This window comes from Pleurodeles waltl, chromosome 7 (genome assembly GCF_031143425.1).
Source record: "Pleurodeles waltl isolate 20211129_DDA chromosome 7, aPleWal1.hap1.20221129, whole genome shotgun sequence".
NCBI classification, from domain to species: domain Eukaryota; kingdom Metazoa; phylum Chordata; class Amphibia; order Caudata; family Salamandridae; genus Pleurodeles; species Pleurodeles waltl.
Genome location: NC_090446.1, coordinates 905064838 through 905080390, shown reverse-complemented (window position 1 = coordinate 905080390; position 15553 = coordinate 905064838). Strand labels below are relative to the sequence as shown.

The window sequence follows — 15553 nt, the reverse complement described above, 5'->3', positions numbered from 1 at the left end:
AGTGGCTGACCCAAAAGGGAAATTCCAGTTCGGTCTCTGGTAAAGTATCATGCCCACGGGCATTTTGGAAGTCTATGTATGGTCCATCCTAACTATAATGAGCGGGCAACAAACTGCATGCCACATCATCACCCCTATTTTGAGGCACATCCAGAAGGTCCAATAAGGCATCTGAGCCAAACGTCACCGAATATACTGGCACCAAGGCAAAGCCTCTGTCTCAAAGTCTTCTTACATGACTGGCTAAGCCTTTGTAATTTTAAAACAAGGTACTGGCTGGGATGTAGCAGATCTCTGTTCTAGGTAAGAAAACAGGGCTAAATCCAGGACTAGCACCACTGGAATCAGTGCTCACTGGCCTGGCAATAACCATCTTGGCCTCAGTGCTGTTGAGGGACTGGGCAGTGGTCCAACCAGGTCATTTGGTGCCAGGGCAGGACTTGCGAGTGGAGGTCTGACTGTGGTGCCAGCAGATCCAATCGACCCTCTAGTACCAGTCTGCTTTTTCCTAAATTGCAATCTTTTTAAATGTCAAAAAGAGGCAGAGTGCTCACCAGGAAAAACAATACCAAAGCTAAGGAACTTGTTCTTCTAGTGGATACTTCTAAAAGCAATTTCCTCATCTTAGAATAGATACCAAAGCAGCACCTCCCCTGGTGGACAGGCTGTGGAGTGGACTCAGATAAAGAGGGCAATATGCCCTTCCTGTCGGACCTGTCAATGCAGTAGAGCTCCATGAACGTATGCAGTCATGGCCACGCCGCGGCCTGGCAGATTTTAAGGCTTGGTACTTTGTGTACCAAATCAACTGGAGCAGTCTTAGGCCTGGCAGAAAGGGCTCTGAGACATTTCAGGGCTGCTTCTGAACCAGTGCACAGATTTTTAATTCAGAGGACTATCAACCTCTATAGCAGGGGTCTTCAAACTGGGGTGTGGGCCCCCACATAGGGGGGCCTCAAGTAATCCTGGGGGTGGGGTGGCGGGGTAGGCTCTAGCCAAAAGAAGCATTATGTTGCTAACAGGGCTTTGTTTCAAGCTGAAAAAAATGAGTAGCAGTAAATCGCTCTGCAATGGGCCATCAATAACACGTTTTGTCAATTATATCCAACATGGAAGTATGTATCTAAAGGGAAAAACTTAAAATGTTCTTCAAACCCCCCACTGTCACTTCTAATATTCACACTGTGGATATATTTACACGTTACTAAGGCCTGCCTGACCAGAATAGTATGTTTGACATAATTTATTTGATTCCATTTTTAAAACAGTAGCCGAACTTTAATACAATGTTTAAATAAAGTCTAGGCATATTTAAAAATGTAATATAATAATTATGAAATATTTGGAGGGGCCCCAATGCTATTTTGTTTCCAGGTTGGGGGGGGGAAGGGGGGGGGGGGGCACAAAATTAAAAAGTTTGTAGACCACTGCTCTAAAGGGTCATCTTCTGCACATCGTTCCCTTTCTTCCACCAAGAGAAACTCATAAAAAGCTGATCATATGCACAGTGCTCCTTGGCCCGATCAATATAAAAGCTTAAAGCCTTTCTGCAGTACTGCTGATGAAGCCTTTCGTAATCTTTCAAATGCTGAAGTGGGGGAGAGAATACTAGTAGGGTGATAGATTGCCCAATGTGGAAGGCCATCACAACTTCAGGCAAGAATGCCACTTGAATCCTCTGCACCAGTCTGTCCAGAAAAAATGTGGCATAGGGCGCTTGCACCGACAATGCAGAAGAAAGTCCTTAAAGTCAGGAGAGACAGCTAGCAGCTATGCATCAGATGCAGGAGTGTACACTTGAGAAATGCCAAGATCAAGTTAGAGTCTCACTGTGTCATCACAAATGCTTTGGGAGGAAACGTGTCAAACCTTTAATAAATCTAAGCACAACAGATGGCTTAAACAAGGACAGTTGGTGTAGTAAACAGACAGGTTTGAAAGGCCAAACAAATACGCTTTACTAGTGCCCACTAAAAGGCCTTGCCGGGACAAAGACAAAATAAACAGAAGATATCTGACGGCTTTGTAAATGGTCAGTCTAGTGGATACCACTCCACGGTGTACCTTGGTCAAATGTTACCTTAGGTAGTACTGGTTATTCCTCAGACACCATCAGAAGGTGGTTTTGCACTGATCTCAAATGAAGCACAGCAAACAAAATACAATATGTGTTGCGGTATCTAATGCTCTGCTTACTGTTCATCATAAATATGTCCAGCAGTGCAAAGCGATAACTCCTCATTCAAAACAAAAAGAGAGCTGAAGAGTATGGTGGAAATCACAGAAAAAGGCATAAAACCTGAACCAATCCCGGCGCACTGCTTGATAGGTAAAGAGAACAGAAAATGGGTGTAGCAATTGGAGTATAATGGTGGAGCAAATGTGAATTGCGGAAAGGTAAATAAGGCACCCAAATGCATTTAAAAGTTAAACATTCTTGTAAGAAAATGTTCTGAGTCCTACATGCCTTTCACAGAATATCCTATTCGCCTGTGACAAAGGCAGAAAAATCATCATCCACCCAGTCAGGGGACAGTGATTGGCAGGAGCATGCCTCTGTAAATGTGTAAATGCTTGTGGTTCTAAATTTCCAAGCAAATAATTTTTTAAGTTTTGTACAGTTGTAAACATTTACAAAGAAGGAGAGAATTGATTTTAACCAGGAGAAAACATTTACAGACAGGTAGAGATTCATTTTTAAATTGTTTTAAACTGTTTAAAATGTGTAATGTTTAAACTGGCTTTCGTACAGTTTAAAACATTAGGAAGCCACCACACACTTACTACTCCTCTCAAATTGCATTATGATCTACTTTGAAATATTGGGACTATCATAGTTCCAATTCCAACCTCAAAATCTTATTTGGAGGCTCCTGCGGTTCTCTGCATCCACCAAGGTAGGTCTACTGTTTGCTAAGATCTTTTGGTCTAACTAACACTATCAATAAATTATACATTCTTAAAGGGGTTTTTAGCTAGCTCTGTTCATTTTATTATGTAATTCACACTGTTCTTCCACCCACTACAGCATACAAAATGTGGCAATGGGTCTGCCCACTTCAGCCATTGACTACCTTAACTGACTGACTTCATTCTGCTCATTCACAATGAACATACCTGCTGACAAGTAGTTCCCATCACTGTTAGGGCCTACTAAGTGCTTTTTGATACCAAAAACTATTTTTGCCAACAGTCACTTTTGCTTAACAGTAAAGCTTTGCAAAACCCATGACAAAATAAAACAAGCAGTGACAAAGACAAAACTCTGGTAGTCAGTGCCAGACCTATTTCCGTTGCCAAGACTTGTTTTTCCTAGCGACACTGATCTGTGCCTCTTAGACAACCTATTTTACTCATCATACTTTTCCATTTAACCTTTCATCAGCTAAATTAAGACTGTGGGCCTCATTATGAGTTTGGCGGGCAGCCGAGGCCGCCTGCCAAACTCATCAGGCCATCATACCGCCATTGCAGGCTAAACCCCACCGGCCCTATTTTGAGCTTCCCGCTGGACCAGCAGGTGGAACCAGCGTTTCCACCCGCTGGCCCAGCGGGTAACAGGGCTGTAACATTGCAGACGACTCGTAATCAAGCCGGCTGCAATGTGGCGGTGCGGCGGGTGCAGCAGCACCCGTCGCGCATTCCACTGTCTGTAACTCAGGCAGTGGAATGTGCGACGAGGCTATGCATGGGGGCCTCTGCACTGCCCACACTAAGTGCAGGGGCCCCCCATGTCCCTATTCCGCCAGCCTTTCCATGGTGGTGTAAACTGTCATGGAAAGGCTTGTGGATTGGGACTCATAATCCTCAGGGCAGCGCTGCCCTGGGGGATTACAACCGCCGCCTGGCGGTGTTGGCAGTCGAACCCTGGCGGCTCCACCACGGTCATAATGTGGCGGTCGGACCGCCACACCCGCAGCAGTCTGACTGCCACCGTGAGTCTGGCGGTCTGAGAACCACCAGACTCATAACGAGGCCCTGTGTCTTTAAAGTTACTCTATTTTTGACTCAGTTGTCATGCACAGTATCGCAGTGCCACTTTAGGTCTGGACGGCCTTCATGCAAGATGAGAACTTTAAAAAAATATTAGTTATCAATCATGGAACTCACTTGTAAACAATTCTCCTGTGTAGTGCTGGAGAAAGGGGTGAGAGTTAGGGATAAGTTCTGTGCAATGCTAAAGAAGGGGTAGAAATATATGACTTGGTCTCACCTGGTGGGGGCATATTTTGTATACTTTGCCACCTGTGAAGTTCAACGGGGGCTGTTTGGCTCCACTTCCGTTTTGCACAAAGGCATGAAGGGCCACAAGTGAGTTGATCAGTTCGTCCTAAGAGTGGAGGAGAGAAGGTGGTACAGGAGCAGAAATAAGAAGTGAAGAACAAAGAAGAAAGAAGGAAACAACAGATGAATAGATTGAGCATCACACAACCATTATTGTTTGAAATATAAAACACACATTTATTAAAGAATGCATGGAAGGAATGCAAATAAAAAAGGATCAAACAGAAAAAGAGGGGGGAAGATGCAGGTTGTGGGGGATCTCTAGGCATCCCTAGGAATGGATGATGAGTGTTTTTCAATGTTACCATTAAAGAAGCTAAAAGAGTCTAGATAAGGCATGGGATGAAAAGGTATATAGAAAAATCTTCTATCTACAGTCCAGTGAATGCTAGCCGGCATACGGATATAGACTGTTCTGGACCTTGTTTACAGAGGGTTAATCAGCATCTTACCTTGCTGGTATTCAATGTCCAGGGGATATCACACAAAGTCAGAAAGTGCTGTAGGTCCTTCTCACCATAAGAATCGATCTGCTCCAACTTCAGGGATCCATCCTGCAGCAGACGCACCAGAGCACTACCATTTCCTTAACAACAGATATACAATTTTAAAAATTACTGTGTGCATGCCTATCTTTCTCACTATGTAAAAGTATAGGGACTTTTCATCAACAATAAGTGTGAAAATTCAAAATTCAAGCTCCTGCCATAGGGCATGTATGATCAAGGGAGCACTTTTACAATGACTCAATGCTTGTCATAACTAAGTCATATGTATCTCAGAACAGAATACCAGACAAGTCTAATATTGCAGCAACATACAACAGTGCTGGCAACCACAATCCTCCAAACAGCACTTACCATAACTGGAATACCACACACATATGCAAAGGAAAACATAAGAAGGAAAATAGTACACAAAGCCATTACAGTGCTTGCCTGTCATATTGATGCATGCATATTATTATAACTGAATATGGTTAATGTTACTTGAGGCTTCCAGCAAGATGGTAAGGAATGTTTCAAGCATGGGAAGAAATTAGTTACTTACCTGTAACTCCCGTTCTCAGCGTTGGTATCTCTCATATATTCATATGCATTAGTCATGCCCTGCCATCAGGCTAGGAATCAGGTAATTCTAAATAGCAGTAAGAAGTGTTAAAATGCCCATAAGCCACAAGAAGTGTTTAACAAAACGGCCGCCTCATTTGAAGCAGTCCACTCTTTAGCCAATGAGGTGGATGTGGCAGCCCTCGTCACCCCTAGAGGCCACCATAGTTCAGATTTCATTGTACAAAGTGGGAGTAGAAGAGACAAGCCTATTACAAGGAGGGTCGCAAGTGAATATACGAAAAATACCAATGTGGCTAACTGGAGTTAATAGTACGGAACTAATTTCTTCTCAAGCACTGGATAGTTCATACATTCATGTGTGAAATCAGAATAGTAGACAACAATTAGAATGTAACAATTAGAATGAAGTGGGAAGCAGACTTTCCTTTGCTGAAACTCTTTGCAGAGGACTGCCTGTCCCACTACAGTGCCGCTGCTATATTAACGTCCATGCAGTAGAGCTTTGTGAATGTGTGCCTGTGCCTTCAGGTAGCTGCACAGCAGATGTCTTGCAAAGACATGCTCCTGGTGGAATACGCTTGCACTTCTATAGGACAGTATTAAGATCTCAAGGGACTGGTGGATGCCGTACAGGAGGAAATGCTATGAAAATCCATTTCATAAACTGCTTTATGTTCCTCTGCGATTGTGGCTGCCAAACCCTGCTGGTGCAACACTGACATTTCCTATTCTTCTGGGTAGCAAACAAGTTCAGTGTGGGACAACCCTATTGTGGAAGACGCAATCGAATTGGCTTTGGTGGAGTTCCCCCTTGTGGCAATCAGTCAATGATCAACTGAGTGAGTCGACCTGATCGTTTTGGCATCGACAGAGATGCTTCATGGCAATGTCCACTTGCTGGGAAATGGCACAATCCCATAGCATCTGCAAGTCTTCTGAAAGAGGTAGGTAATTTGTTCCACCCTGCATTGCGATTTAAAACACTGAATTTATGTTGTTTGTTCTGATGAGGTATGCATAACCTCCAAACCTTGGACGGAACACCTCAAGACCAAGTCTTATGGCACAGAGCTCCAGGATGTTGATCTGGATCTTCCTTTCTTTGTCTGACCATAGAGCTCTGGTCGACTGCTTATGCAACTGAGTCACCAACCCTGTAAAGGCAATAGTCATGAGTAATAGTCCATCTGATGAACGTTGGTAAGGAAGCTCTTCATTTATATATGCAGGAACCACTACGATATAAGTGTCTGCTTCAGACATCTTTTTACTTGGACCATGTCGTCCCACATTCCATGAGCTTTTTCCCTTTGGTTATCCAGTTCTTGCTAGATGGGTCTCATCTTGAGCCTGTATAAGGGTATAAGACTTATGTACGATAACATCAGGCACAGCAGAGATTTGTACGCCTGACCAAGGATGACTGTTTGACCGTGAAGTTCTTTGCCTTGGAGTGACATTTAACTAGCCTGTCTGCCGAGGGAAGAGCCTTTCCCAATTGCATGTCCATTATAGCTCCCAAACACAGAAGCTTTGTGATTCATGGACGACTTGTTGGTGTTCAGTGTCCATCCTAATTTGTGGAATGGAGTGATGCGGTGGCTGTAGAAGCCTTCACCTCTTTAATGTTGCCTTCACAGACAGACATTCAAGTATGGGTACAGTGAATGATCTTGCCATCTGAGGAAGGCAGCAACCTGTGTAAGGCACTTTGTGAAGATCCATGATGCTGGCTTGAGGCTAAATGGAAGCACCTTGAATTGGTAGTGCTGCCCTGTCACTGTGGAAAGGGGGTATTGTCTGTGATTCCAATGTACTGGGATGTGGAAATATGCATCATAAAGATTCATGGATGTAAAGTAACCATGCACTGGAGCATCATGAGGACTTCTTGGAACATCATCATAGAAAAGGTTTATTTTTTGAGTAACTTGCTCAGTTCCCCCGAGGTCCAGAATAGGTCTTCATTGACCTTTTTACTTCCTAATCAGAAAAAATCTCGAATAAGGTCCCTGATTCCTATGGGCACTAAGACGCTATCACCAGCAAATAAGAGACACCAAGAAAAATGCATTAGTGGACTGTATCGAAGGAAGCTCCAACAGCTGCAAGGAGATCTTCTCGACTGTTAAGGATTTCTCCTTGCCCTTAGCTACTTTCAGCAACATTGCTGCCTCCCAGAAAATCTGCGAGAACCCATTCAACCCAACCAAACCCCAGAGAACTCGTTAATAACCTACCCACTACCAACCAAGACAGCCACCTGACTGTATGGGCAACCCTCACCAGAAGCGACAGTGGCAAACATGCAGACCATCCAACCAGGGGCCCCCAACAGACCCATGCCCCCACTACAGCTACAACCTGGGAAACCACCAATCAGCACCACCCTGAATCACACCATGAACACCTCCATCATGTCCACCACTTTCCCAGATGAATGGAAACTTGCAGAATTCAAAGCCCTTCTAAAAAAGCCCACAACTGACCAACATCAACTGAGCAACTTATGATCCATCTCCCTGCTTTTATATCCAGCTAAAGTGATTGCGAAGGCCATCAACAAGCAACTCACAACCCACTTCAAACTTCACCATCTTCTAGACAACAATCAAGCAGGATTCAGAAAGAACCACAGCAATGAAACAGCACTCTTCAATGCAACACCGATGACATTAAAATTATCCTGGATCAAGGAAAAACAGTGGTCCTCATCTTGCTCGACCTCTCTGAGGCCTTTGACACGGTCTCCCATAACACCCTCATCAGGAGACTTCGCAAGATTGACAGACAAGTATTGACTCTCAAATAGATCTGTTCCTTCCTCATGGGACTAACCCAAAGGGTCAGGCTGCCACCCATCACATCACAGACCAAGCAATTGACATGCAGTGTCCCACAGGGATCATCTCTCAGCCCCACCCATTTCAACATATGCATGACACAGCTCACCAACATCATCTGATTACAAGACATCACTGTCATCTCCTACACCGATGACACCCAACTAATCCTCTCCTTGACGGACAAAACACCATCGCCAGAACCAACTTCACCAACTGCATGACCATGGTAGAAGACTGGATGAGAACCCACTGCCTGTAGCTCAACTATGATAAGACGGGAGTACTGGTCTTCAGCAACAAGACCTCCCCATTGAACTCCACCTGGTGGCCTTCAGAGGTAGAACCAACTACCACAACCACAGACCATGCAAGAACTCTTGGAACCATCCTAGACGACAAGCTCAACATGAAAAATCTAGGGCCCTGAAAGGGACATCCCTAACCATTGCAGAAGTGTCTGCAGAGTGGGGAGGCATGTGTGGCTCTAAGGAATCTGCAGCTAGATAGAGTCTCTACCAGATAATGCATTACTGAAGGTAAGGAACTTACTCATCTGATAGAGACTTCTAGCTGCATGATTATTCCTTACCTTTAGAACAGATACCCAAGCCATAACCCCCTGGCGGTGGGCTGTGGACAGATCTTCTCACACTAAAAAGTCCTGCACGACTGAATGGGAAAAGTTCCGGTCTCTGTGGACCTGGTTCCGGTCTCTGTGGACCTGATTGTCCAGGCAGTAATGTCTTGCAAACGTGTGCAAAGACACCCACGTCGCTGCCTGACAGACGCCCAGGACTGGAACACCTTGTGCTAACGCTGTGGTAGGAGCCTTGCCCCTGGTGGAATGAGCTCTCAAGCCCTTAGGAGGCTGCTTGTTTACCAGTGCGCAGCAGATTTCAATGCAAAGAGCGACCCAGCGCGAAATGGTTCGTTTCTGTACTGCCCGACCTTTCTTTGCTTCTACATACCCCAAAAAGAGTTGGTCATCCACCCGGAACTCTTTTGTGCAGTCAAGGTAGAACGCTCTTTGTGGGTCTAGCCGGTGGAGTCACTCCTCTTCCTTAGAGGGATGCGCCTGAGCAAAGAAAATTAGTATGATGATGTTCTGACCTAGGTGAAATGGGGTCACCACCATGAGGAGGAAAGAGGCACAAGTTCGAAGTACTACCTTGCCTGGGAACATGGTGAGGTACGGTGGCTTAGATGGGAGAGCCTGCATCTCACTCACCTTCCTAGCAGATGTTATTGCCAGTAAGAAGGCTGTCTTGATGGTGAGCAGCAAGAGGGGACAGCTGTGCAGTGGCTCAAAGGGTGCACACATGAGAAAAGTGAGGACCAGATTTAAGTCCTACTAAGGCATGATAAAGGGCGTGTAAGGATAAATATGTAGAAGCCCTTTATGAAATCTATTTACAATAGGAGATAATAACGAAAGCTGAACGGGAAGCCGAAGGAACGCCGATACGGCGGAAAGATATCCTTTGAGAGTGCCCAATGCAAAGCCCAGTTGGGCAAGGGATAAGACAAAGAGAAGAATGTCAGAGAGAGAAGCAGAAAGAGGAACAATAGATATTTCTGTACAATAATATACAAAGGCAGGCATATACCATCTTGGTGGAGGGACGCCTGGCTGCCAGAATGACTTTCCAGACTTCAGGAAGAAGATCGAAGGCTGTCAACTGCTGCCGCTCAATCTCCTTGCATGAAGGTGCAGAGTTGACAGGTTCAGGTGGAGAAGCTTCCCCTGCTGCTGAGACAGAAGATCTTCTCGAAGGAGCAGCCTGATAGGAGGATCGATGATCATTTTCAGAAGTTCGGGATATTAAACTTGCAATGCTCAGTCTGGAGCCACCAGGATTACTTGGGTCCGGTTGTTTTTGATCTTCTTGAGAACTCCGCACAGAAGTGGTGTGGGCGGAAAGGTTTACAGAAGGCCTGAACTCCACTCATGATGAAAAGCGTCGCCGAGTTAGTGCCGCCTTGGAAACTCCCAACGTGCAATACTGCTGACATTGCGCGTCATTGGAGGCAAACAGATCTAACAAAGACTCTCCCCACTGTTGAAAGAGCCCTTGTGTCACCTCAGGATGGAGACGTCACTTGTGATCCCCTACGCATTTGAAGGCTGAGTTTGTGTGCCCTGGCATTCAGAGAACCTACCAGATGTTGGACCACCATGGTTATGTCCCGCTGTTCCAGCAATGCCTCTTTACAAAGGGTCCATGATTCCACACCGCCCTGCTTGTTGCAGTATCACATTGCATTGGTTTTGTCTGTGAACACCTGCACAATCTTCCCTTTGACAACTGGGAGAAATGCCTTCAATGCTGGCCGGATCGCCCAGAGCTCCAGTAGACTTATATGGAGTTTGGATTCCGCCGGAGGCCAGAGACCTCCGATCTCCACCTCTTTCAAATGGCTGCCCCATCCCAGAAGTGACGCATCTGTCACTGCTGTGAAATCTGGAAAGGGAAGGGAGTGAAGTCTGCCACTGACCCAACTGTGGTTCTTTAACCACCACTGCAGATCTTTTGCAGTTCCCTCCAAGATCTGAACCTTGTTGGTGAGATTTCCCTGATGCTGCACCCACTTGAACTTTAGGTCCCACGGCAGAGCCCTCATATGCCATCTGGCATGTTTTACTAACAGGATGCAGAAGGACATGAAGCACAGAAGAGTCAGAGTCTGGCTCACCGAAATCCAGGATAGAGGCCAAAACACTGGAATCATAACCCAAATTTACTGGATTTGCTGCTCGGGAGGATAGGCCCAATACTGTACTGTGTCCAGAACAGCTCCGATGAAAGGGAGCATTTGAGAGGGAGTAAGGTGCAACTCTGGCATGTTTATAGTGAACCCCAGCGAATGCAGGTTTGCCGTAGTCTGAAGGTGGGTGAAGACAGTCTGGGGGCAAAGAAGCCTTCAACAGCCAGTCGTCGACGTAGGGGAAGACTGAAATCCCTAACCTGCGCAGATGAGCTGCGACCACTGCCATCACCTTGGTGAGCACCCAAGGGGCACCAGTAAGGCCGAATGGTAGCACAGTAACCTGAAAGTGCTTGTGGCCTACCTTGAACCGCAATTAACACCTGTTGGCAGGCAAGATGGGGGATGTGGAAATCTGCATCCTGCAAGTCCAACACTACCATTCAGCCTCCTTGGTCTAGGGCAGAAAGACCTGAGCCAGAGTGAGCATTTTTAATTTCTCCTTTTTGAAGAAGAGACTGACGTCCGGCAAATCCGGAATAGGGCGAAGGCCCTTGTTCTTTTTGGGTATCGGAAAGTAGTGGGAATAACAACCACTGTCTACTTCTGATATCGGGACCCTTTTTATGGCTCCCTTGGCCAAGAGAGCTGTAACTTCCCCGCAGAGCAAAACCAAGTGATCCTCCATCAGCCGTTTTTTTGAGGGAGGCATTGGCAGGAAGGAAAGGGAATGGCACTTCTGTATGATCTGCAAGACCCAGTTGTCCAATGTTATGGACCGCCAGTGAGGGAGATGAAATTGAATCCTCCCTCCAAATGGTCATGCATTGTCTTGCAGAATCACAATAGGAGGGTGTGAATGCTGCAGAGGAGGAGGCTGGGGGTGGGCGAATTCTGGCCAGACCCTCTGGGTCTGAAGGAACCATCACCGCTTTCCCACACAAGATGTTGGCCTGGCGGAGGACGGGGCTGGTCTGTGGATGGCGCTTCTTCCAAAGATTCAAACGGGGAGATAGACAGACTGTTGGTGAGGGTTCACCGTAAGGCCCAAGAACTTGGCCTTAGCCCTGGAGTCCTTAAGGCGCTCCAGCACTGAGTCCGTCTTTTTGCCAAAAAGACAGGTTCCATCAAAGGGAATGTCCATGTGGTTTGTCTGGACATCCCCCAAAAAGCCAGAGGTACGTAGCCAGACATGGCATTGAAGTGCCACTGGCGAGAAAATCACACTACCCAGCGAGTTCATAATGTCCAAACCACACCTGATGGTAAACCTGGCTACATCTCTCCCATCTTTGACTGCCTGAGAGAGAGTGGTTTGCACGCCCTCCATGACCTGAGGTAGCACCTGCGCCACCATATCCCATAAAGTGTGGGGAAAACAGCCCAATAAGCATAAGGTGTTTAACAACCTCAATGCCAGGCTGGTGGAGAAAGACATCTTCTTCCTCAATTGGTCCAGCCTCTTGGATTCCCTATCTGAGGGAGCCATGGGAAGTGGAGGCCTGGACCACCAAGCTGTCCGGGGTGGGGTTTTGCGGAGGAAGCTAGGGTCATCTGGTTCCGGGCGATGGTGTCAGCCAATTATTCTATTTACAGGCACCCTTGTGCTGGGTTTGGACCACGTCCCCAGCAAGACATCGGTGAGGGCCCCATTAAAGGGCAACATCAGTTCCGATGATGAGGCCCCGGCTAAAGCACCTCCGTCAAGATGTTAGTCTTGACCTGCACCGAGGGAAGCCCGTATAATATATACACATATATTTAGATACAGATATAGATATATATAGTTTTTTAGAAAGATATAGGTATATATACATATCAACAAAGCATTCCATGAGATTCTTCATGAACGACCGCACTTCGGGACCTCGTATTTCAAAAGGCATATCATATATATATATATATATATATATATATATATATATATATATATGGAAAATGTCACTTACCCAGTGTACATCTGTTTGTGGCATGAGTCGCTGCAGATTCACATGCTGTGCACAGTCCGCCGTCTGGTGTTGGGCTCGGAGTGTTACAAGTTGTTTTTCTTCGAAGAAGTCTTTTCGAGCCACGAGAACGAGGGACTCCTCCCACTTCGATTCCATTGCGCATGGGCGTCGACTCCATCTTAGATTGTTTTCCCCGCAGAGGGTGAGGTAGGAGTTGTGTATGTTAGTAATAGTGCCCATGCAATGGAATGAATACGTATGTACATAATAAAGGTTAAAGTAATATATTTACAAATGTACAAATGTTGAAGATCTACTTCTAAACGGCTACAGGCTCCCGGGGAGGCGGGTGGGCGCATGTGAATCTGCAGCGACTCATGCCACGAACAGATGTACACTGGGTAAGTGACATTTTCCGTTCAATGGCATGTGTAGCTGCAGATACACATGCTGTGCACTGACTAGTAAGCAGTTATCTCCCCAAAAGCGGTGGTTCAGCCTGTAGGAGTTGAAGTAGTTTGAAATAATGTTCTTAGTACAGCCTGACCTACTGTGGCTTGTTGTGCAGTTAACACATCTACACAGTAGTGCTTGGTAAATGTATGAGGCGTAGACCATGTAGCTGCCTTACATATTTCGTTCATTGGAATATTTCCTAGAAAGGCCATGGTAGCCCCTTTCTTTCTGGCTGAGTGTGCCTTTGGTGTAATAGGCAGCTCTCTCTTTGCTTTAAGATAGCAGGTTTGAATAGACTTAACTATCCACCTAGCAATGCCTTGTTTTGAAATTGGATTTCCTGTATGAGGTTTTTGAAAGGCAATAAATAGTTGTTGTGTTTTTCTAATTAGTTTCGTTCTGTCAATGTAGTACATTAGTGCTCTTTTGATGTCTTATGTATGTAGTGCTCTTTCAGCTACAGAATCTGGTTGTGGGAAGAACACTGGTAATTCTACTGTTTGATTTAAGTGGAACGGTGAGATAACCTTTGGTAAAAATGTAGGATTTGTTCTTATAACTACTTTATTTTTATGTATCTGAATAAATGGTTCTTGTATGGTAAATGCTTGAATCTCGCTCACTCTTCTTAGAGATGTGATGGCAATCAAAAATGCAACTTTCCACGTTAAGTATTGCATTTCAAAAGAATGCATGGGCTCGAAAGGTGGACCCATGAGTCTTGTTAAGACAATGTTGAGGTTCCATGAAGGAACAGGTGGTGTTCTTGGTGGTATGATTCTCTATAAGCCTTCCATAAATGCTTTAATGACTGGTATTTTAAATAGTCAAGTTGAATGAGTAATTTGTAGGTAAGCTGATATTGCGGTGAGATGTATTTTTATGGAAGAGAAAGCTAGATTTGATTTTTGCAAATGTAGTAAATATCCTACTATATCCTTTGGAGATGCGTGTAATGGCTGAATTTGATTATTCTGGCAGTAATACACGAATCTTTTCCACTTGTTTGCGTAGCAGTGTCTAGTGGTAGGTTTCCTAGCTTGTTTTATGACCTCCATACATTCTTGTGTGAGGTGCAAGTGTCCGAATTCTAGGATTTCAGGAGCCAAATTGCTAGATTCAAAGATGCTGGATTTGGATGTCTGATCTGTTGTTTGTGTTGTGTTAACAGATCTGGTTTGTTGGGTAGTTTGACATGAGGTACTACTGACAGGTCTAGTAGTGTCGTGTACCAAGGTTGCCTCGCCCATGTTGGTGCTATTAGTATGAGTTTGAGTTTGTTTTGACTCAACCTGTTTACTACATATGGAATGAGAGGGAGAGGGGGAAAAGCGTATGCAAAGATCCCTGACCAGTTCATCCATAGAGCATTGCCTTGGGATTGATCTTGTGGGTACCTGGATGCGAAGTTTTGGCATTTTGAGTTTTCCTTTGTTGCAAATAGATCTATTTGAGGCGTTCCCCAAATTTGAAAGTAATTGTTTAGTATTTGGGGGTGAATTTGCCATTCGTGGGTTTGTTGGTGATCTCGAGAGAGATTGTCTGCCAACTGGTTCTGAATCCCTGGAATAAATTGTGCTATTAGGCGAATGTGGTTGTGAATCGCCCAATGCCATATTTTTTGTGTTAGGAGGCACAACTGTGTTGAGTGTGTCCCTCCTTGTTTGTTTAGATAATACATTGTTGTCATGTTGTCTGTTTTGACAAGAATGTATTTTTGGGTTATTATGGGTTGAAATGCTTTCAGCGCTAGAAATACTGCTAACATTTCCAAGTGATTTATGTGAAACTGTCTCTGATGTACGTCCCATTGTCCTTGAATGCTGTGTTGATTGAGGTGTGCTCCCCACCCTGTCATGGAAGCATCTGTTGTTATGACGTATTGTGGCACTGGGTCTTGGAAAGGCCGCCCTCGGTTTAAATTTGTACTGTTCCACCATAGAAGCGAGATGTATGTTTGGCGGTCTATCAACACCAGATCTAGAAGTTGACCCTGTGCTTGTGACCATTGTGATGCTAGGCACTGTTGCAAGGGTCGCATGTGCAATCTTGCGTTTGGGACAATGGCTATGCATGAAGACATCATGCCTAGTAGTTTCATTACCATTCCGACTTGTATATTTTGTGTTGGATACATGGCCTGTATTACTTTGTGAAATGTTTGAACCCGTTGTGGACTTGGAGTGGCAATCCCTTTTGTTGTGTTGATTGTCGCTCCTAAGTATTGCTGCGTTTGACA

The 15553-nt window shown here is 45.2% G+C and overlaps 1 protein-coding gene across 5 annotated transcripts in view; it reads right to left on the bottom strand.

The window, feature by feature from the left end:
* Positions 1 to 15553, bottom strand: part of HMGXB3 (HMG-box containing 3) — a 330748-nt gene that overhangs the window by 14950 nt on the left and 300245 nt on the right. For all 5 annotated transcript variants that reach the window (XM_069199526.1, XM_069199525.1, XM_069199522.1 and 2 more), the window contains exons 17-18: positions 4737 to 4870; positions 4214 to 4330 (exon numbers count right to left, since the gene is read on the bottom strand). In XM_069199526.1, coding sequence (XP_069055627.1) covers positions 4214 to 4330; positions 4737 to 4870 — 251 coding nt within the window. The remainder of the gene's footprint in view (positions 1 to 4213; positions 4331 to 4736; positions 4871 to 15553) is intronic.